The 22345-nt window shown below is 41.1% G+C and overlaps 1 protein-coding gene across 1 annotated transcript in view; it reads left to right on the forward strand.

Moving 5' to 3' along the window:
* CRYBG1 (crystallin beta-gamma domain containing 1) overlaps window positions 1-22345 on the forward strand; it is a 188956-nt gene that overhangs the window by 60193 nt on the left and 106418 nt on the right. Inside the window, exon 2 of the mRNA XM_045806962.2 lies at window positions 18244-18382. Within this exon, the coding sequence (XP_045662918.2) occupies window positions 18244-18382 (139 nt within the window). The remainder of the gene's footprint in view (window positions 1-18243; window positions 18383-22345) is intronic.

Here is a 22345-nt window from a genome sequence, read left to right on the forward strand (position 1 = left end):
ACTTTAGCCTGTTTCAGTTATCGATTGTTGCGTAACAGCTATCCTGGCCTGAACTCACAATCGTGCTCTTGCTCCTGATGATTGCAATTCGGACAGGAATGTAGGCTTAGCTTGTCTCTGCTCTATGGGATGTCTACTGAAGCTGGACCTTCTCAGGTGGTTTCTTCAGTCACATGCCCGACAGCTCAGCGAAAACAGCGGGGCGCTGGCAGGAACAGTTCTCCTGGGGCCTATGTCCAGGGCCTCAGTTCTGGTTGGTCAGGTTCCAAGCTCGTCCCCACATCCCCTCCCCAGGTGGCCTCTCCCCCAGGGTAGCTGTCCCTCTCATGAAGCAGCTCAAAAGGAGAAAAGACTCCACCCCTGGATGTGAGGAGCTGCATGTGATACCATGAGACGAGAAATCGCTGGGGCCGCCTTAGGAGACAAGTTCCCACAGCCTCCTAAGAATGCGTCCATCCAGCCCGCGGCCAGTTAGTCTCCTGATTTCTGCTTTGGAATAAACCTCCCCCTGAATAGTCTACAGTCTTCTGCAGTGACATATAAACGCAGTCCTAGGTGAACACCCATCTTTCATTCAATCCAGATACTTTCTCCACACAATCTTTCTAAACTGAAAATACAGATTCCAAACCATCTTGGAAATTATGTCTGAGGCAGACTCTAAAAGGAGGAGATTATAAACCCAGATGGGCAAACAAATTGCCCATTTTGGTTAAACAAATACACCAACCTGAAGAACTTCTATCTTATGGACCTATCTTCCCACCTGGAGGTGGGCAGATTACACCGAGAGGTGTAAGATACGTGCAGCAGCGGCCACATTGCTTTGTGGTTTGTTGTATTTTTGGTTTTGAGCACATGACGTATTTTGTCATGGGGCTTGTCCCGTGAAGGTGCCCAGACTTACTTGGAATGTTTCTATAGCCTGCAGCACCCACTGTACTGAGGCTGGGCTGGTTCCCTGGCCATTCCATCAGGGCCGAGAGCTGCTGGGGGTCCAGTCTGGACTCACAGAACCAGATGCTTTCAGTGGGCACACATGACATGATGAATTTGCTGCCCACAAGGTTTTGCTGACGTGAAAGAGTTCTTTACGTTGTTCGCTGAGGCCTCGATTGCATCGCAAGTGCCCTGGTTTTTGGCAACATTGCTAAAATTCTGATTACGTTCTTAAGAGACCAGAATATTAATTTCAGCATGGCAAAATCATTGCTGTCTTCTCGATGCCTCTTGTCTCTGGAAGCACTTTGAGAGTGAAATATTCAAATAAACATAGTCTCCTAATTGTACCTCATCACACAGAGGGCTTAGGAGATGAGGCCCTGCTAATTCAGAAGGAGCTCTTCTCCCCTGCTTTGTACTTCCATTAATGTTTTCTGCCAGATTTCGTGCCCTTCTATTAGAATAGAGGGAGGTCCATCAAGAGAAATTACACAACTTTGTTTAAAATACTTTGTAATACCAGGGCACCTGGTGGCTCAGTTGGTTGAGCGTCTGACTCTGGTTTTGGCTCAGGTAATGATTTTAGGGTCATAGGATCAAGCCCCGCATCAGGCTTCGTGCTCAGCACGGAGTCTGCTTGAGATTCTCTTCCTCTCCCTCTCCCTCTGCACCACCCTGCCCCCGTGTGCTCTCTCTCTCTCTCTCTCTCAAAAAAATAAATCTTTAAAAACATAAAATAATTTGTAATACAATAGGTTTTGTAGGTTGAGGAAAGGCATATTGTACTTTAAGCCCCTTCTTTACTCCCTTCCTTTTTTCCTCCCTCCTTCTCTTTCCCCCAGGATAATTGAGTGCCTTCCATGTGAATTCAGTATACTACAAGCTGTTGGGGTACAAAGATGAAGGATACCCAGCACCTACTCTCCAGGGAGTTAAGTTCTCAGGGTAATCAGTGGATCACTGGAGGGCTTGACCAATTGAGGGTCAAGGGTGTGATACTCTAATCCCAATACAGAAGTTATTCTTGCGAGCGTACCCTGGATTCCGAACCAGTGGGGGGGGGGGAATGGAGTTCTCTGGGAGACTTCTGGTAATGGGTCCCACCAGGTACCCCTCAGCCTATCCCTGCTTGGCCCTTGATTTGGCCTTTGAGGTCCCTCCGCTGAACTTCTGGGCTCTGCACATTCTCTGCAGAACAACCTAATACTTCACAGGTGGAATTAGATGCTGCTTTCTATTCTTATGCTAGTATTCTCCCTCCTCGTTACAGAAAATAAGATGACTCTTATTTTAAACTTACAAGTCAAGATTGCTGTGAGGATTAAAGATACACATCAGAAGTACTGCTTTTCAAATGACGAAGCACCACACAAATGTAAAGATTGTTGACACCATTCACCTGTCTGGTGGAAGTAGCAGGGAGACTCAAAGCTGTCTGAGAAGCTTGAGCTCTGGTTCCCCGGCACTTCGGGACTTTGGCTGTTGACAAGTTCTGGTGGGTTTTCGGTCCTTCTGGCGTAAAGGTTGCGTTGTTTCCAGGTACCCACACATGATCTCAGTCACTTCAGCCTTTGACTCATGTCACTATGGCCACAGAGTGGAATTGCTCAAGAGCTGCTTTCCGGGCTGACAGTTTTTATAGTACAGAGAAAAGTCTCTGATTTGTTTGATATTTATATTGCGTCCTGACCTAGATCCAGTTCACGGTCCGTTTCGAGAGCAGATGGCTTTTAAAAACTAGAAGCCACAATATGGGAGTGGTGGCAGAGGTAAGCATATTCGTTTTCTATTGCTGTGTAATAAAAGACCCCAAACTCAGGGGCTTCACACAACAAACATTTATCGTTTCTCAGCTCGAGCCGGTCAGGAATTCACAGGCAGCTTAGCTGGGGGGCTCCAGCTTAGGCTCTCTGTTAGGTGGCAATCAAGCTGTCGACCAGGGCTGCAGTCAGACAAAGGGCTGACTGGGGCTGGAAGAGCCATTTCCAAACTTACTCTTGTGGCTGTTGTCGGGAGGCCTCGGGTCCTCCCTGGTGACTGGTAGAATTTCCTTGCCATGTGGACCTCTCTACAGGATGAGAGCAAAGAAGGCCTCCCCCAGAGCAAGTGATGAGAGAGAGACAGAGAAAGAGAAGCCACAGAGTTATGACCTAGTCTTGGAAGTGAGATATCATCATTTGTGTGAGAGGAAACTATACAAAGGCGTAAATACCAGGAGGAGAGGGTAGTGGGAAACGTCCTGGAGGACGTTCTCTTTATCCCCACCTACTGCTTTATTCCTTTAAAATAAGATAAAAAGGGGTGCCTGGGTGGCTCAGTCAGTTAAGCGTCTGCCTTCAGCTCAGGTCATGATCCCAGGGCTCTGGGATCGAGTCCCACATTGGGCTCCCTGCTCAACGGGAAGCCTGCTTCTCCCTTTGTCTCTGTCCTTCCCCCCTGCTTGTGCTGGCTCTCTCTCTCTCTCTCTCTTTCAAATAAATAAATAAATCCTTTAAAAAAATAAATAAGATAAATATAAAAATATATATATTTTAGTAGTCAAGAAAATTAAATAAATTGAAGAATTATTCAGATTTAGACCTATATATAAGGTTGTAGGTGAATTTTTCTGTCTTTGAATTTATCCAGACTTGGGTAAACCTGAGCTTCTGTTATAATTATCTCATAATATCTATTAGAGCTTTAGCAGTGCTTATTCTTCTTTGATGATAGTTGCAAAGTTAAAAAAGAAGACACCCTGCCAGGGGCGCCTGGCTGACTCATTCAGTTAAACGTCTGCCTTCGGCTCAGGCCATGATCCCCTGGGTCCTGGGATTGAGCCCCGCATCAGGCTCCCTGCTCAATGGGGAGTCTGCTTCTCCCACTCCCTCTCTCTCTGACTCTCCCCTCTGCTCATGCTTTCTCTCTCTCTCAAATGAATAAATAAAATCTTAAAAAGAAGAAGAAGAAGAAGAAGAAGAAGAAGAAGAAGAAGAAGAAGACGACGACGACACCCTGCCAAGCAAGCTTGTAGGAATTTATAATCCAAACAGAGGTCAGCAAATTTTGTCTGTAAAGGGCAGATAGTAAGTATTTTAGGCACTGCCAACCATCCAGTCTCTGTTGCAGCTGTTTAATTCGGCCATTGTAGCACTAAAGCAGCCATAGAGACTTCTGTATTACAGTTACCATGTGGTTGTTCCAATAAAACTTTATTTATAAAAACAAGTTCTGGGCCAGATTTGGCTTAGAGGCCATAACTTGCTAACCCCTGATCTAAAAAGAAAACTATAGAATACTAAGTCAGAAGCTTCCATCTAGAATCAGTGTAAAAGATAAAAGACTTACTTTTCTCTACCAGTTTCTCTATCAGTTTCATTTTATGGGTTTACTGATTTGTTCTATAAAATGTGTGTAGGTAATAAAAAGGAGCTACAGGAGGTAGAAAAAGACACTGAACACTGAATAATGAAACAATGAATGGAATCAGGCTACCCTTTAGTTATTTGCATCCTATTCCCTTGTTGAAGTGGAATAAATGATTTTTGAAATCATGCACAGTAGGCAACAAGACAAAATCATTCCCTTGTCAACTTCTGTGCTCTCCTGTCCCCTGCCCCAATCTAGCTGCCACTCCTGCAGAATTACCTTTCAATGATTGCTTTTTATTTTATTTTATTTTTTTAAAGATTTTTATTTATTCATTTGACAGATATAGAGACAGCCAATGAGAGAGGGAACACAAGCAGGGGGAGTGGGAGAGGAAGAAGCAGGCTTCCAGCAGAGGAGCCTGATGTGGGGCTCAATCCCAGAACGCCGGGATCACACCCTGAGCCGAAGGCAGACACTTAACGACTGAGCCACCCAGGCGCCCCTCAGTGATTGCTTTTTAATTCTCTGACAGACGTCAAAACAGATGTTGAGTGCCTTAAACAGAGTGAAGTTCCCTGCAAGTATTTTTTTTTCCTTCCAAATTTTTAAAACAAGTGGTGTCTTGGAAAATATCCAAGAAAAAAAATGTGAATCTCATGAGATAATTGACAATAAAGTGGGGTGTTCTAAAATCTAGGTTGGGAATTATTGGCCTAGGGAATTGGGAAAAAGAAATTGAGACTGGCAGGTAAAAATCTGTGCATTAATATTTTATTAGATTATGTTAAAAGTTCTGTTCCATCATCTGGGTTTTACCTTCTGCTACTGCCACTCAAAAATCCTTATTATTTAGACTTCCCTGAGGAGCCTATTAAGAGTTTTACAACTTTTTTTTTTGTTAATTTTTTCATTATAAGAAAATGTATAACAGTTGTGGAAAATACAGAAAAGAATATAAATTATTCATAATCCAACTAGCTAGAAATGACCCCTATTAAGATTTTAGTCTACTTCCTTTCCATATGTTCTTGGATATGTAACATAGTTGATATACAATTTTTTATCCACTTTTCTTTATTTTTTTATTTAAGATTTTACTTATTTAAAAGAGAGTGAGGGAGAGAGAGAGAGAGCATGAGCTGGGGGGAGAGACAGATGTAGAGAGAGAAGCAGACTCCCCGCTGAGCAGGGAGACTGACATGGGGCTCGATCCCAAGACCCTGAGATCATGACCTGAGCCAAAGGCAGACGCTTAACCAACTGAGCCACCCAGGCGCCCTTATCCTACTTTTCAACCTGCCATTGTATCATAGGCTTTACTCAATGATCCAGAGGATAAATGGCACTCTACAAAGCGGATGTTCCATATCTTAGTAAATTATTACCCAAATTAGTTGAGTTGCTTGAAAATTTGTTGTCATAACATTGCCATAAACATCTTGTAAATAACTCTTTGAAGACGTCTTTGATTATTTCCTTATAAACATTTTGTAGGAGTAGAATCATAGGTGTAGGTATATTAACATTTTTGTCTCTTGATGAGTACTAATAAATCGCTTACTAAAAGGCTATAGCAATTAATATATCCCCCAGTAGAATGTAAAAGCATTGAGCATTATTAATTTTAAAATTATATCTATTGTTACTTTAATTTGCATATTTTTGTTACTAATGAGGTTGGGAAAATACATTCGTTAACCTTTGCTTTCTTCCTTTAAAAATTATTCATTTTCCTTGACCATTTTACTGGGTTTGCTAATATTTTTCTTATATATTTCTATGGTTTCTTTATCCAGTATGGCTCTTAAGCAATTGCTGGATGTTTTTGTCAAAAATATTTTCTTGGCTTGTCATTGCCTTTTATTTAAAACAAAGTATGAAAAATTTAAAATTTTGCCTAGTAAAATTACCAGTATTTTTCTTTTTTATTTCTTCCATTGCTTTTAATCTTAAGAAATCGTTTCCCATCCTATATTATCTTCGACCATGCCTTACTAGGCCTTCTAACTTCTTAGTGATTGGATGTTTTTCCATTTAATTCTTTCAGCCACCTGGAGTTAATTTTGATATAACTTTGCCAGGACCTAAAGGAATGCATGGTATAGACACATACAGTCCTCTTTAACTCACAGGCCCCTCCTTAGGTCTCCCACTGTTCTTGGCTTTACTTCAGGGTTTCTTATTACCTGAGGCAGCATTTTTCATTTTAGGACTTTTGGTGTCTTTGGAGTGCCCTGGGTGGCAAAGTGCCTGCATTCTTTTCATTTCTCTTTCTTCCCTCCACAAGGCTTAGTAATACTAGCAACTCCACTCAGACTAGCCTGGGCCCATACCTCCTTGGAGGAGGCTGGCACATTCTGGGTTTCATTTAAAAGATACTCAGAAGGCTCACTTCCCTAAAGATGTCTTCTCTGAGTTTTTGTTGATGCCAGATATTCCTGCTATTTCTTCTCTTTGCATTAAACACTGCCCTCTCCCAGAGGACTTTCTGAAACATGCACATTCACCTCAGCAGATACCAGAGTGTGTTAGTCTCCTGTGGTTGCCGTACCAAAGTACCACCATGTTGTGTCTGGAAACAACAGAAATGTATTCTCTCACCGTTCTGGAGGCTTGGCGTCCATCCTCCCTCTGATGGCTCCAGGGAAGATCCTTCCCTGCCTCTTCCCAGCTCCTGGCTGCTGCCAGCAATCCTTTTGTTTGTTGGCTGGCAGCTGTGTCCCTCCAGTCCCTGGCTCCACCATCCCACAGCCTTCTTCCCTCTGTATCTGCGTGTATCTGAGTCTTTGTGTCCAGATTTCCCTCTTCTTATAAGGACACCAGTCATTGGATTAAGGCCCACCTGAATCCAGTATAACTTCATCTGAATTTAACTGCAGTTACACCTGCAAAGACCCTATTTCAAATAAGGATACATTCTGAGGTTGTAGGGAACGTGAATGTTGGGGGGATGTTATTGATCCCAGTACACATAGTAAGTGAATAGTTCTCTCCCATTATTTAGTTTTATTAGATCACGTCTCTGTTTAACAGTTGATATGCAACCACAAGAAAATCCTGGGATTCTCTGTGAGGAGGCAAAGGGAGAAAACACGGAGAGTCAGGGTGTGGGAGGCGTATGGAAACAACGTCAGATCCCACACCTGTGCCTATCGCTGGTCCTATAACCAGATACATAGTAAATCCATATGTGTTTTGCTTTCTCAGGAACTTGTTTGCATTTGAAGTGGAGAATCCAAGTGTTTAGTTAGGTTGATCAGTATCTTCCTTTTCTATTAGTAACACATATAAACTAGTTGATGGTTAAGTGAAAGGATAAAATGAGTAATCCAGGGACGCCTGGATGGCTCAGTCAGTTAAGCTTCTGACTTTGGCTCAGGTCGTGATCTCAGGGTCCTGGGATCCAGCCCCGCATCAGGCTCCCTGCTCAGCTGGGAGTCTGCTTCTCCCTTTGCCCCTCCCTCTGCTTGTGCCTGCACTCACTCTCTCTCTCTCTTAAATAAATAAAATCATTGAAAAAATGAGTAACCCATTGGAATGATTCAGGTGATGGTTCAACATCAAATCTTTTTGGTTTTCAGAAAATACATTATATAAATTAATGGTAATTGCAATTATATGATTTTCTCATATTTGAAATCCAGTGACATGAGTTGTAACTGCTAAATTTGGGAGAGAGAGAAAATATTTCACTTTGACTATTTCCTAAATAGAGGGAAACCCTAAGATTCTATTATTTTAAAGGGAAGAAAGGATGACAGATTGGGGAATTAATTTTGCTAATAACATTTTGATTCTTTTTAGTAAAAAGTGAGTGTAGAAGCTGAAAAAATGCCCATAGCCTTTTTCTTCCATTATAAGTAATATGGCAAATAAAAAAATCTTAATGAAATTTATATATCTATTGATTAATTTTATGAATTGCTCATTTTTGAGAAATGTGTGGTATGTCCCACTATCTGGTTTATAAAACACAAGTTTATTTCCTTTTTGAAATATTGGCAATATTTAAAAATTTTTTATTAAAAGCAGTATGAAAATATTTTTAAATGAAGAAAAAGAATATAGTTGTTCTTTCTTCTGTTAGCTTGTGCCTGATATCCACAAGTATTGTGAGAGTTCCTACGTTGATCCCGAGTGCAGAAGTAAAGGTCTCCTAGGTGCACACAGCTTGTTGAAACACATATCCTCATTCTACCTGTGAGATGACACTCCCTGCTTTAAAATTCTATTAAACAAAATAAATACTTTCTTGGAGTAGAAGGCTTTGTGGTTTAGTGATTCAACTCTTTCTCAGTGCTAGAAGCCTGGGTCCTCGATCAGTCAGTGCCACAAGCAAAAACTTGTTTTATGTCATCCCCGATCAAAAAAAAAAAAAAAAGGTGTGCGGGGGGAGGGGGGGTGCCTGGCTGGCACACTCAGTTGAGTGTCCAACTCTTGGTTTTGACTCAGGTGGTGATCTCAGGGTCATGGGATCGAGCCCCAAGTCGGGCTCTGCACTGGGTGTAGAGCCTGCTTGAGATTCTCTCTCTCCCCCTCCCACTGCCCCTCCCACTTGTGTGCTCTCTCTCTCTCTCTAAAATACATAAATAAATCTTTTTTTAAAAGAGGCATTTATTTTATACCCACTGAGTAACTGAGTACAGGTTATAGGTCTAGAAGACAATGGGGTCTAAAAAGCTCCTAAAAAGCCCGTAACTGAAATGAAGAAATAATGCATATTCACAGAAAGGCCGATACGAACACTTAACAAATAATGCTAGGTTGGACCTTATTTGACTGGTTTTGACCTATAAATATGTTACTTCACAGCATTCAGCCTAAAAGTTCACAACCAGTTACTGTCACACACCTGAACTTTGCACGTCCTTTCCGTGCGGCGCTGCTGTGCCCGGAGGCCCGTCCTGAGCCCAGGAAGCGCGGGCCCGCGGCGTTTCCCTTGGAGCACTGCACGTTTGCGCGCGCGCAGGGCCGCCTCTTTGCTTCTGCCTGCCCCCCCCCCCCTTGGCGACATTACTTCCACGTGTGGGGATTTTCTTTCCTCCTAAGCGTATCCTCGCTTTATTTGGAATACTTTCCTCTTCCTCTCTGCTCTTGGCCAAAGGAAAATCTCTCCCTTCTCCCTCACTTCCCGTCCTTCCTTTTTTCTTTGTATTCTTTCTGTCTCTTTCATTCTACTGTGAAGCATGGTCGCGTAGTTGATGGCTGTAAGGCCCAAGAGCAAAGTTAGTGATATATTCATATGAGGAAAAGAGAAAACTATAAATTTTGTTGTGAAACAGTAATAGTCTAGATCTGGTAACAATAAAAAAGCCCTATAAAGTCACTTTATAATCTCTGAAAAGTTCTCTAACCATTAACTCTTTTTAGTTGAATGTGCTTTTTCTCAATAATCCCTATCCCAAAAAGAAAATAATCTGTACTTGAGAGAAAGAAATACTGTTTCTTTTTTTTTTTTAAGAGTTTATTTATTTGAGAGAGAGAGAGCGCGCGCACGCGTGCGTGCATGCGTGCGCAGAGCAGGGAGGGAGGGGCAGAGGGAGAAGCAAAGGGAGAAGCAAACTCCCCAGGGAGACCGATGTGGGACTCAATGGCAGGACCCAGGGATCATGACCTGAGCCGAAGGCAGACGCTTAACCGACTGAGCCACCCAGGCACCCCAAGAAATACTATTTCTAAGGCTGTTTTTTTGCTTTCTTGTTTTTTTAAACCAATATCAATAATTCTATAATTCATATTAGCAATTTCTCTTTCTTTCTTTCTTTCTTTCTTTCTTTCTTTCTTTCTTTCTTTCTTTCTTTCTTTCTGCTCTGGTGTACCATTTTAGCTACATGAAATCGACTTGTCATGTAGCTTATCTGGGAATTAAACTACCATTTATAATACTGTATTTATAAGATAGTAAGTCAGTTACCTTTAAAAAAGTTTTGTAATACAACCCTTCGGTCAGTTGGGATTTCCTTTAGTACAAACTGGATACCTACGGGGGAAAGAAACACAAGATTCATTATAATGTAGTGTACTGGAGGAAATGAATTTTGAAATTAGACTTAATAGAATTCGATAGCCAGAGACTGCCAAGAAGAGAAGGGAAAGAATTAATAGGAAACCTGAGCAAAAAATAAATAATGAAACCAGTTGTGCATAAGGGAAGAGCAAACAAATCTCTCTGACCACAACTGAGGGAAGAACGGTTGGAGAGGCAGTGGGTTACTCCTAAGAGGGGAATTCGGAGCTTGTTACTAGCATCTCTGTAAAGACAAATTTATTAAGCTAGATAGAGAGCAGTGACAACTTCTTACACCACAGAGGAATTCAATTCATGGGAGCTAAGAGTATAAATATCAGTCTATTCTCAGATTCAGCTTCTCATTGTCGTCAGTAAGCAAATCTGTATTTCTGATGTGTCCGTAATATGTTTTGCATTATTACTTCTTGTTAGAAATGATTTTTAATTAGAGTTTTCTTTTATAACATTAGCACCAGTTAAAGATACTAATTGAATTGATCGTTAAGTAAATGATGACAGTTCTAGTCACTACCAGAGGCCGTATCTAGGAGACCCTTAAGCAACTCTGGTCTCTTACCAAGTTAGCCTGTCTGGTGCAGGTGGATGGGGGAAGTCAAGGATTAATTCAGGCAATTATATACTAATTACTGATCATTTTATATTAATCATTGAACACCTGCCAGGTATTTGGAAACTGAGGAAGTCAAACATGATGAGATTGACAGATGAAATTGGAAACTAATGTAAAAACTAACATCCATAAGAATTATCTTGAAAAGGTAAAAAAAAAAAAAAAGAAAGACTCATTCTTATATTTTAAAACAATTTCTTTAGTTTCCTACTATCGTCAAAGGGCATTTACTATAAGTGCTACATTGTGTGTGAAAATGTTTTATATGTCTTGCAAGTAACATTTAAAGGCTCAATCCTCACTTCTAGGTTTATATGATTTATAGACCACTGTATAGTAAGAATATATTGAGTAGAACCTTTAAATCTCTGAATTATAGCTCTGAGAATACGGAGAGTACCTAATTTGTTGGAAAGTAGATATCTGTGAGTTCAGGAAATATAGTAAATGCTGAACATTTTTGATACAAGGAACAATTACACAATTTTTTTGCATAATTACAAATTTATCTTGAAACTTTTTGCTTCTCACGTCGTTATAAAGTAATAATGCTTGCAGCAATGCAATTATTATCAAAGCTCAAGTTTGGTGAAGATAATTCTTCGAGTGCCTGGAAGGGCTAACTTAGGCACACAAGTTTGGTGCAGGTTCTTTAGGGACCCTAGAGTTTCATGAATTCTTACTAATTGTGGTCGGCACAGAGTCATTTTGGATTACTGAGCCAAGGTGTGGCAAAGGTAAACAAAGGAAGCAGGTGATACACACTAAAGGTGCTGTAAAGTCAACTTCGAAGGGTGTGACATCACCGTAGACTTCTGGAAAATAACAACAGATGGACCAGCCTAGCTGCAACTATCATGGGTAGGAAGAGGTGCTTTTGAACCAAAGCTTTATACTGACGTTGTTTGAAATAGTCATCAACAGCACTGGCTCCGCAACCAGCTGCTGTCCTCATGAGTCAAACCATCTTTGCGGAAAGGGCTTTGTATTCCCTCACCCAGTAAACCCTGACTGAACATCTGTGATGTGACAGATGTGGTTACATGCCATGGCAAAAACAGAGAGAATCATACACACGAGCTCCCTAAGGAGCTTGCTCTCTGAGATAAAAGAACTTACTCTGTGAGAGCAAGAGCCATCAATGATTATAACGAGAGCCAGTATAGCAAAATTGCCTGTAATGTAGGGTGTTTAAGGGAGCTTTGTTTGAAAAGGTAGACTGGGTCCAGAAGATGGAAGAGCTTCCAGGCTGGACTATTTATTCTATACCCAGTGCCCAACCATCTAATGGCTTTCAAATAAGAGAATACACTAGAAAGATCAATCTGTTTGTGATGTTAGAGCGGGTTGGAGGATTCAGAAGAGAGGAGGTAGCAGAGGATAGCTGGAAAACTCTCGAAACTGAAAAGATAATGAAGTTTGGGACTAGGATAATGGTCAATTGAATGGACGAGGGTTTCATGTATTTCTACCCCATCACTTCTTCCTCCAAAGGATTTACAGTTTATATCCAATTAACAATGTAAAGGTGAAGATTAGAAAACTAAAATATATAATGTGGTATAAAATAATAGTGTGATAAGACCAGAAAGACAATTACTTAACAGAATTATGCATTCACAAAGTTCTGTATCATTACTAAAATTGATTCACGATCAGATACACAGTCCTCATTGTCTGAAAGACAGCAAGTGAGGAAAAGAAAAGCTTTTTTTGGCACTTAAGAAGGAGAGGAATTTCTCCTTTCTGGCCCCATAGAGACTATTAAGTAAGATGGTGGCTAACACCCTTCTCAGCTTCCCTGCAATGTGTCTGACAAAGAGTTCTTATGTGGCTGAGGCTTTAGTGTCTCTCAAAGCAAGCTCAGGTGTGGTAACAAAGGAGCACTTGACCAGTGACCAGAGGTGGGGTGATGGGAGCAGGAGAGCCCAGGGATGACTCCCCAGGGTTGTCCATGGTGATTTAGGGTCGGTTTTCTACACTCGTACCTATAATCATTTTCTTCTTGCTTCTTGCCTGCCCCACGGTAATATAATCACCGCTAGCTTTGTTTTGTGTTGCAAAGGATAGCAATTTTAAAAACTCTCTCTTGCATTATTAATTTGTTATTTATGAGCTTGGGAAGGTCATTAGACAGTCTTTCTTTGGGGATTAGATATGCCGTCAATAGAAAAGCTACATTTGCTCTTCTCTGCCATTAGGTTATAGGAACTTGAGTAGCCTCAAAAGGAAAATACCAGCAATCAAGAAAATTTCTTTTATATTTTAACAATGAAATTGTCCAGCTTGAATGTTTTGAAGAGAAATTGAAAAAATGCCATCATCTTTGGTTCTTCCAAGTGAGTGAATGTCCAATCATGCATGAAACATGAGTCTCCTACTGAACGTTAGCCCCTCCTTGAGACACAGACCTCGGTTTGTCAGTTCTCCTGGCGTTTGGGACAGTTATTCCCCAGGTTGTTTTGGTCCCTCATCCTCTTTGCTCTTGCCCAGAATGAGATCCTTCCTTCCTCTGGGAACACCAATAATGAAGCCAAACTTTGTTGAGCCCAGCCTGGCTCTGGGTTGGCTTCATAGTTTCTTGATCGTGGAGAGTGATCCCAGATGACCAAAATTTGCATATTATTGGTTCTGAGATAGCTTGATTCAATTTCACACACTCTGTAGTACCCAGAGCCTAGACTTCACACAATGGAATGATCATGGCAAAGATCCCCAGGCTTTGTCGGAGAGAAGATGATCTGCATTCCAGGGGTCAGATATGAGGGGAACTTGGACATTCCGCCCCGCACAGCACATTGGGAGATGGCCCCCAGCCTTCAAGCTGCCATTTAAAACATTGAGGGTCCCAGGAGGATGAAGGCTGACTGGACCAGAGAGTGTTACTTTTTATAGAAACATTAAAAAAAAAAACAAAAAAAATGATGAGTAGACGGATGATCTTTGCAACCAGTAGATGGCAGAGTTTCTGCGTTAAAGCTATTACCATTTGCCGGTGCTCAATGCTTCTATTAATGTCAGAGTAATCTTTACGTAGCTAAAACTCCGAGGATGTTTTGGATTTTTAAAACTTGAATGAATATAGAAAGTTAGATTTCTATCTCCAGCCAACTGTGATCATGAAACTCATCTGCAGAGAATTTGAAATTAGTCTCTGAACTGGGAGTCAGGTGGGTTCTGTACTCCCATCTCTGCCATTCTTGTTTCTATATCATTTCACAGTTGAGCCTGATAAATACGCCAGCTCAAACGCCTAGTAAGCTGTTATGCAGGAAACGTTAACTGACATTCGCATGCAGAATTAAAATAACTCGTACTTACTGAGCACCTACTATGTGCTAGTACTAAGCTAATGAGCATTAGCTAATTTCAATGAGCATCAGCTAATTCAATTCTCACGACAGTCTGGTTATGATCCCTATTTTGCAGATGAGGGAGCTGAGGCTCAGAGAAGTTGTGTAACTCGCCAAGGTGACATGCTAATGGCGGGGTTGGTATGACCTGAAATCTGTGTGTGTCACAGCTCTATTTCATCTCCTATTCAGCTGAGAAAAATAGAAGTCCGACTATGACATTGCTTCCGAAAGAAACACCCATTCTGTAAAGCTAAAACCCTTGGTTTCCAAGGTAAATAAATGTGGTATTTTGTTTGTTTGTTTTCTGGAGTTAGGACAGATTTACGTGGCCTTATGGTGACACCGTCATTATTTGCCTCTTGGCGAGCCTTGGCATAGAAGTCAGACTTCGGTTCCGTGTACCTGGGGCATCAGCAGGCCCCCAGTTCTGTCAGCCTCATGGTTTCTCAGAGCCGTTGTCTCTTCAAATCTGCAGTGAGGGGACTGCGCCAGGTAATCTCGAGGACCTTTCCAAGTCTAGAATGTTCTGATGGTGTGTGTCCACAATCTGAGTTGCTCAGGAAATGGTAGCTCTCTACCATTTAGAGGTCGCAGCAGAAAAATACTACATATACTGTTAGCTTGTTAGCGAATTAAAAGTTTTCTTCTTTCTTCATGGCCAGGAAACTTACATAGCTGTACAGCCACTGCCTTGATTCAGAAGAGTGGTTCTAATACCTGGTGTTTTAAGCTCTCATGAGGAAGTAATTCAATGCAGCGGGAAGCCCCTTCAGGAACTTCGAAATCCCAGTTCCAAGGCACATGAGAACACATGAAGAGTTCTTTGAGTAGACAATAGATGGCGGTACAGCACCAGTTTGTACCCTGCCGTTAGACCTACACCTTTTGTGTCACGTTTTTATTATTTTACCCGTACATTATCTCTGAAGCAAGAATTACTAGATAAAGAGGGGCGCCTGGCTGGCTCTGTCTCTAGAGCATAGACTCTTCATCTCGGGGTCGTGAGTTCAAGCTCCACGTTGGGTGTAGAGCCTACTTTTAAAAAAGAAGAAAAAGAATTGTCAGATAAAGAAACTCATTTAACTTGCTTTATATTGGGCTACAGGTATTAAAATGCTTGAGGGGCAACTTGATGAAATAGACCAAATTAGGAAAACCTGAAGCAGATTCATAGGAAGCAAATGAGGCTTATGCTTCAAGGGCCACTCCCAAAGCTTTAGGAGAGGTCCTAATGTTATAAAGGTTGAAAAAGATATCTTGTTTTCTTTTTCTTAAAGAGCCCCCCCCCCAATTATATAAGCTTCAAGCACACAAAGCTTGGATTTGTCTGGAAATAGCACTGTGGCTTTTAACTTAAGAAAGGGTAGACAATCTTGCCATTCTTGATGTTCTACCAGCTTCATCTCCAGGGAAAAGGGCAATCTGGTTTTTAAAACCAAGCCAAATAAAAAGGAAACAGTAATTGGATGAGCTGGCCAATGTTCCACTTACTAATGAGTCTGAGTTAAGTGAAGGAGTTAACACTGAAACTCTTTCATTTCTGGCAACAGAGCTGTGCTAAAATAAGGGAAGCACAGATTATAATTAGCAAATTAATACATTATCCCGTGCTAAAACTCCAGATCAGTATGATAGTGTTTAGGGGATTTTATTTTATTTTATCTTTTTTTTTTTTTTTTTAACTGAAGAGATCGTGTCCTTCATAAGAGACCAGTAGTGACTATTCACAAAGAAAACTGTACTTCCATTTACAAATCTTCCCTTTCTCACCAGAGAGCCAAGCTCAGCCTTTCTTAGGACTACCTGTGGCCTTCCTGGGAGTTAAACTAAAATTTACCCTTTGGAAAAGAAAAATTAACCAACTTTCCTATTGGCCTTTCCCTTTACAAACATCACTTACTAAGGTTGGCTTGTAGGCCAGGGAGATTTATCTCGTCTCGCTCCGTGTATAACTATTATTCAGAATAATAGTGCCCCCTTAAGAGCCCTTATGTCCACTAGGCCTTAATACGCTTGAGGGCAGAGGGCGGGTTTGTCCATCTGTGTACCTCGACACACGACACACAGAGAGATGTAAAAATGCTTGCTGAAAGAATGAAGCTAAGTGTTGTTAAAAAATTAACCACATGGCCTAGGGACCCTCCAGCATGATTCTGGGTCTATTATATCCGTGTAATATACTGTGAAGATTGGTTTCAGCAGACAAACTTGTATAATAAGTTTGCTGTGTGTACAAGTTCCGCGTCTGACACTCTAGAGAGGAACTAGAAATGCTCGTGGGGTGGCCTGGGCATCTGGGGTTGGGTGAGAAGTTGTCCTGAAGTTGAGCTCTACTTATGAAGCCCTCCCAGCCCACACATCGCGTGGCCTTCTTTATCTCCCCAACTGAGACCTGGGGCCAAGTTTGAAATAATGGCACCTGTGACCAGGTGCACAGACATGCTGCCTGTATCTGGGTCAGGAGGAGAGAGAAGTCAGCCAACACGTCATCTGCCTCCTCCTCTCAAAGGCAGGTGAGAGGTTATTCGCCATGCCACAAACACCCAGAATTTCCTGTTTCAGAATTATGGGCAAAGCAAGCACCATTCCTGGACTATCTATAGTAGTCCCCCCCTGCTTCCTCTGGCCATTGAGAAACTAAACCTACCTTCTGTTTCTTCTGTGAATTATTAGAGCCTTGGATTTTTAGTTCTCTTCCCACTTCATTAGCATTCTTCACTCAAAGACCTTCTCCTGCTCCAGTACTTTATTCCAGCCTTAATTATACAGTTAAGAAATGTATCAACAATTCTATCTCTTAGGATGCTCAACTGCAGGCAACAGAGAACAGCCAACTCAAAATGGCTCAAAGAATAGAGCATTTATTATGCACCGTAACAAGAACTCTAGAGCTAGGGTAGGTCTAGGATTGGTTAATCCAATTGCTCAACAATATATTCGAAGATTCAAGCTCTCATATTTCTGTCCACTTTCTGCTCCATCTGTTCTCCTTTGGCTAATGCCACTCATGGTTCCAAGATGGCTGTCACATTCATCATATGCAGGTATGACACTGGCCTACAAGGAAGAACTCGTTTTTTCTGTAAACCTTCTTTTAAGAGAAAGATCTTCCACTGATTCCTTCAGCAGACTCCCTCACATCTCATTGACCAGACTTGCACCAGATAACTCAGGCAAAGTACAAACCATTTAGAGGGTCAGAGAGACATAAATCAATGGGATAATGTCAGCAAGAGAGATATGTGGGCATAAGCCTAAATCAGTTACTGGCGAGGGGAACAGGACACCAGGGATAGACCAATCACAATGGACTACCAAGCCAGAAGTGGCTTCCTCTGAGGCACACGGAGGATGGATATCTGAACAAAATCAGGGTTATTAATGAAGAAAAGTATGTTTGTGTGGGAGGGATGAGGTGTCTGGGAGTTTGGATAAAGGAAATGGTTTGGGGTAGGAATCCACCAAGGTTGGCTAGAACACTCTGCCTTCATTGGTTTCCATTTCTTTTAACTCTAATAAATATTACTAATCCTGGGAATGATTCCTTTTCCCTGGCATAGCCTAGATCCTTCTCCTAATGGATTTGGTTCTTACTTCATTTCCAATGTTCAGAAAATTTACAAATATCTCTTCTTAAGAGCAATGACAGTAGAGCAACCAAGAAATCATAAAATGAAATTGGATTGCCCAAACCTATCTATAAATGTTATTTATCTACCTATCTAGCTCTGATTTCTTTTCTGCATAGGGTTTAAAAGAATTCTGTTGGCCACATGGCAAAGTCCTCATGGTTTATTCCTAAATGCGTATGAGAGTACCAAATGTAGGTTTTGAAGAATGATTCCTTATCTTGGCTACTTGGAAATATACAAACAGAAATGCGCCTTTGGGTTTCTTGAGTTTTCAGAGTTCTTGATAGGTGATTGACATAACTATGTTTCCATTCTTTACAGAGCTTTGGAGGTAGGGGATGGAGGCCATGTGGCTCCAGACTGCCAGAGATTTGCATTGCATCGTGGGGAATCCCAGCTCCTTCACACCACCGCTGATGTGCCTGGCCCTTTGCCTATGGAACCTGGAATGTTTAAAAAGGTAATGCTTCATTTCCAGTATTTGGCTCCCAGGAATAAACACTTTGGTGAACTAAAACATGGTAAAATAACCCTTGTCTGATTGAAAAGCACATACTTACAACGAATGTAAGTTGTAAAAAGGGCATTGTATATCAAAGCACCAGGATAATAAATAATGAGTCTCAAGGCGTGAGCGTGAATCTTTGCTCTACGCTGCCTTCAGATGTTCTTCCTCATTGTCAGGAGTGCCTTTTGCCTGCCTTTTTTCTTTCTGTACAGACTGTGTTTTAACTCAAAGGCATATAAAGTAAATAGGACATCAATATTTGGAATTCCCATAAAAACATTTATACTACTTCCTACTGCAAGGATTTTAGAGTTGTTATTATATCAGCAGCTGCTTCTTAATATCTAGAGGTTTGCATAGAAAGTCCTGACTCAATTGTATTGCCTTAAAAAAAAAAAAAGGAGCTTTCCCCAATGTGGGAGATAGAGAAGTGTATGCATGTTAACCACATTCATTCACTCATAAAAGGATATTACTCACATACTTGTCTGCGGCAGGAAAGCACAATGGTGTCTTTAGTCATAGTGCAAGAGCTGGTGGAGCTGCCGGGCTTTGAAGGTTGTACAATACATTTCTTGTTACAACCTACTGCTGTAAGATCAGTGACTGTTAGTAGTGAAAGATATTTTGTCATGAAAGAAATCCTCCCCCACCAACAAGAAATTTGCTTTAGTAATGCTATATACTAGAAGTTAATTATTAGTGCAAGACGAGAAGTTTTGGAGATGGGCTGCACAACAGTGTGAATAGACTTCATGCTACTGAACAGTATACTTACAATGATTAAGATGGTAAATTTCATCTTATGTGTATTTTACCACAATTTAGAATAAAAAATTTTTTTAAATTACTTAGTGATGGAAGCAGTAAAAAGAAAAAGACATGATGAGATTGTTAGTTCATATTTTATATTTTATTGGAACATGATAAAAGTAGGGAGGGAGGGGCTCCTGGGTGGCTCAGTGGGTCAAGTGTCTGCTTTTGGCTCAGGTCTTGACCCCAAGGTCCTGGGTCGAGCCCCGAGCCTGGCAGGCTTCCCTCTCAGCGGGGAGTCTGCTTCTCCCTCTCCCTCTGCCCCTCCCCAGGCTCATGCTCTCTCGCTCTCTCTCTCAAATAAATGAAATATTTAAAACAAAAAAGGTAGGTAGGGAAATTCAATAGAGAAACTTTGTAACTCAAAGCAGCATTATATTAATCAAAGTATCTGACATATAAAATTAACTTTTATAAAATGTTAAAATAAAAAATCAAATTTAAATTTTAAAAATTAGAAAACCTGGCTTCCTGTATGTTATACTTATATTCAAACTGTTTTCACATTTTGTCCTTCTTTCTTTATAAGAAATAGTTTATAACTGTAAGCAAAACCTCATAAATCTAGTCACTGGTCCTAGCTAGCGTTTCAAGTTGTTTCTTACTTGTGTCCTTTAATAACTTAAAATAGAAATAATTGTGTAAGTATCATGCCATTAACTGTCCTGTGATGTTTCCTCAAGTCCAGGAAACAATAGGCAGCAGCATTCAGAGCTGGGGCACGAAACAAACCCCCTGAGAGGGATGGCGAGAAGGGTGTGTGGGGAGGGCCCTTCTCCTGTGGTTCACGGCCCAAAGGCAGTCCTGTCTTCTTCACAGTGCTGATATGTTATCTGGGCATGGTCTCTCAACCCTTCCTTGCTCTCCTGGACTATGGTCAGGGAGCCCTGGGCATGGGGCAGCCCGCAGGGAGAGGCCCCAAGGTCAACCCAGAGCATTCAGGACTGTGAGAGTGGGCAGAGACAAGGAGGCTTGCAGCCAGAGACAGGGGAACTGGGAACCCAGTGTAGCAGGGAGCCAGAGCGGGTAGAGAAGGGCAAGAAGGTGAAGAAGGAAACAGAAGCAGTCTGTCATTCTGGCTACATCATCTCCGAGTGTCACCTGAGATGAGATCAGCCAGGCAGTGCCTGAAGCTCTCTACTCGTATCACACCTTCCCCCTGAGAGATGGCCAAACACCCACAACAGGAGGGACTGGCTCTAAGGTCCACCTCTGGGTCTGCCTGTTGTCTCTTTCGGCCCTCTCCCTCCGTCTCCCTGCCCTCTCTCCCCCTCCATCATCCCTCTTACTCCTGCTCTCTCTGGGCTCCTGCTCTCTAGATCTTTCTCATCTGCATAGTCTACCAGGCCTGGAAGAAAAAGAGAAGCAGTGGAACAGACTTTCTCTGCCCTGCTGATGTGTTCTCAACTTCATCTCTCGAGATCATGGTGGAGAGGAGTCAGTGGATCATTCTCCAAAGGGCAAGCCATCCCCCAACACTGGCCTGGCCAGTGTCCTTAGGAAACAAAGGTTAACTCCGCTTAGATTCTGGGTGGTTCGTACCTACTGTGAGTGCCTGTGTGCCAGGCACGCCCCACACTTTCCGAAGCACCCTTCTCTTAGTCTGCTCTGCAATGAGCCTGCTCACTTCCTTGGAGAATCAGTGCATTTATTAGGCCGGTTCATCAGGACCACCCTTGGCATCTTTCCCAGGCAAAAGGCCATAAATTCTTCTTAAGATTCCTGAGTTGATCCAGCCTTCTTGGTTATATGTATTTATTCAAATGAGTGTTTAAATTTTTATTTGCATTAAAGTTAAGCAATTTGCCTTTCCCCAAACAACCAGAATTTATTCATTCTATTTGTTCTGTACATTTTGTTACTGCATTTGTTTATTTAACATGCTGTTAAAATTCCTTAGACATTCCTTAAAGATGACAATACTATATTGAATCCTTCAATTAAAATAAGAAGACATTTACTATACCTGCTTGTGTAAACGGAAATATGGATTTATAATTACAAAGGTAGTACTGCTTCTCAAACACATACATACATCAAGTAGGGGAAAAAAGCATAACAAAAATCAAAAGAGATTATTACTAGAATTCAAATCTTAGATGGGAAAAATCACCAGGGATTTTATATTTATTTGTACAAAACAATCTTTCCTTTAAATGGCCACATAAAATCTTTAGTCCATTTTAGAGCAGAAGATATGTTTATGTAAAATGTTTATTTCTAACAGACCACTTTTTCATATTAGAGAAAAGCATAAGGAAGTGGTATCACTAAATGAAAACATATATTCTGTATGTAAGTGACAATCATGCTGAGTAATTCTTTCTTTGCAGGTAAGAGAGGATTAATATTGTAGATTAGTATGTGTTTTGTTATATTTATGTACTTATATTTATTATGTTATATTTTCTGCTTAATTTATTTCATAAGTAAAAATATCTTAATTCCACTACAGGGAGGTATTTCTGGGACATGAAGGAACACTCTTTATTAATTAAAGCATTTCTTTAAAAAAGAATAGAACAAGATGCTGAGAAGTGTATTGTTAATTAACATCAGCGTCTTCCAAGAAGGCAATTACCTTAATGAGAATTTCTATGATTTCTAGTACAAAAATCATTTAATCCCTTTTCAATTACAATCACTTATTTTGATCTAGAAAATTGCATGTGACTATAGTGATTATAAGTAAAAGTTTAATCATTCTGTAGCCAAGTTCAAACAAGTAAAGTGGAATAAACAGGAACAGCAGTTATTTGATTAATTCAAGCAAAAAACTATTTTGCTTTAACCGTTTGGATTCTTTCATTCTTGATGACCTGGATAAAACCTCTATTTCCCATTATCCACAAGTGTGTGTGCATATGTACTTTTTAAAAGATAAAATAAGCCCCTGCCCCCCTCAAAAAAAAAAGGGTAACTATAATCTATAGAGGAGAAGAAGTCTTGTCAAATCAGTGTTGTTCCTTCAGAAGTCACTTGTATGGATTTTGATTCTTGTCCATGTTCCCGCCCCATCATTCAGAGAACATCCGGAAATCTCTAATCTCACTCTTCGAGATTGAGATGCTCCCAAACCATTGAAACAGACAGGCAGCCGCC

This window comes from Ursus americanus, chromosome 11 (assembly GCF_024610735.1).
Source record: "Ursus americanus isolate L20-20 chromosome 11, mUrsAme1.1.p, whole genome shotgun sequence".
Taxonomy (NCBI): Eukaryota; Metazoa; Chordata; class Mammalia; order Carnivora; family Ursidae; genus Ursus; species Ursus americanus.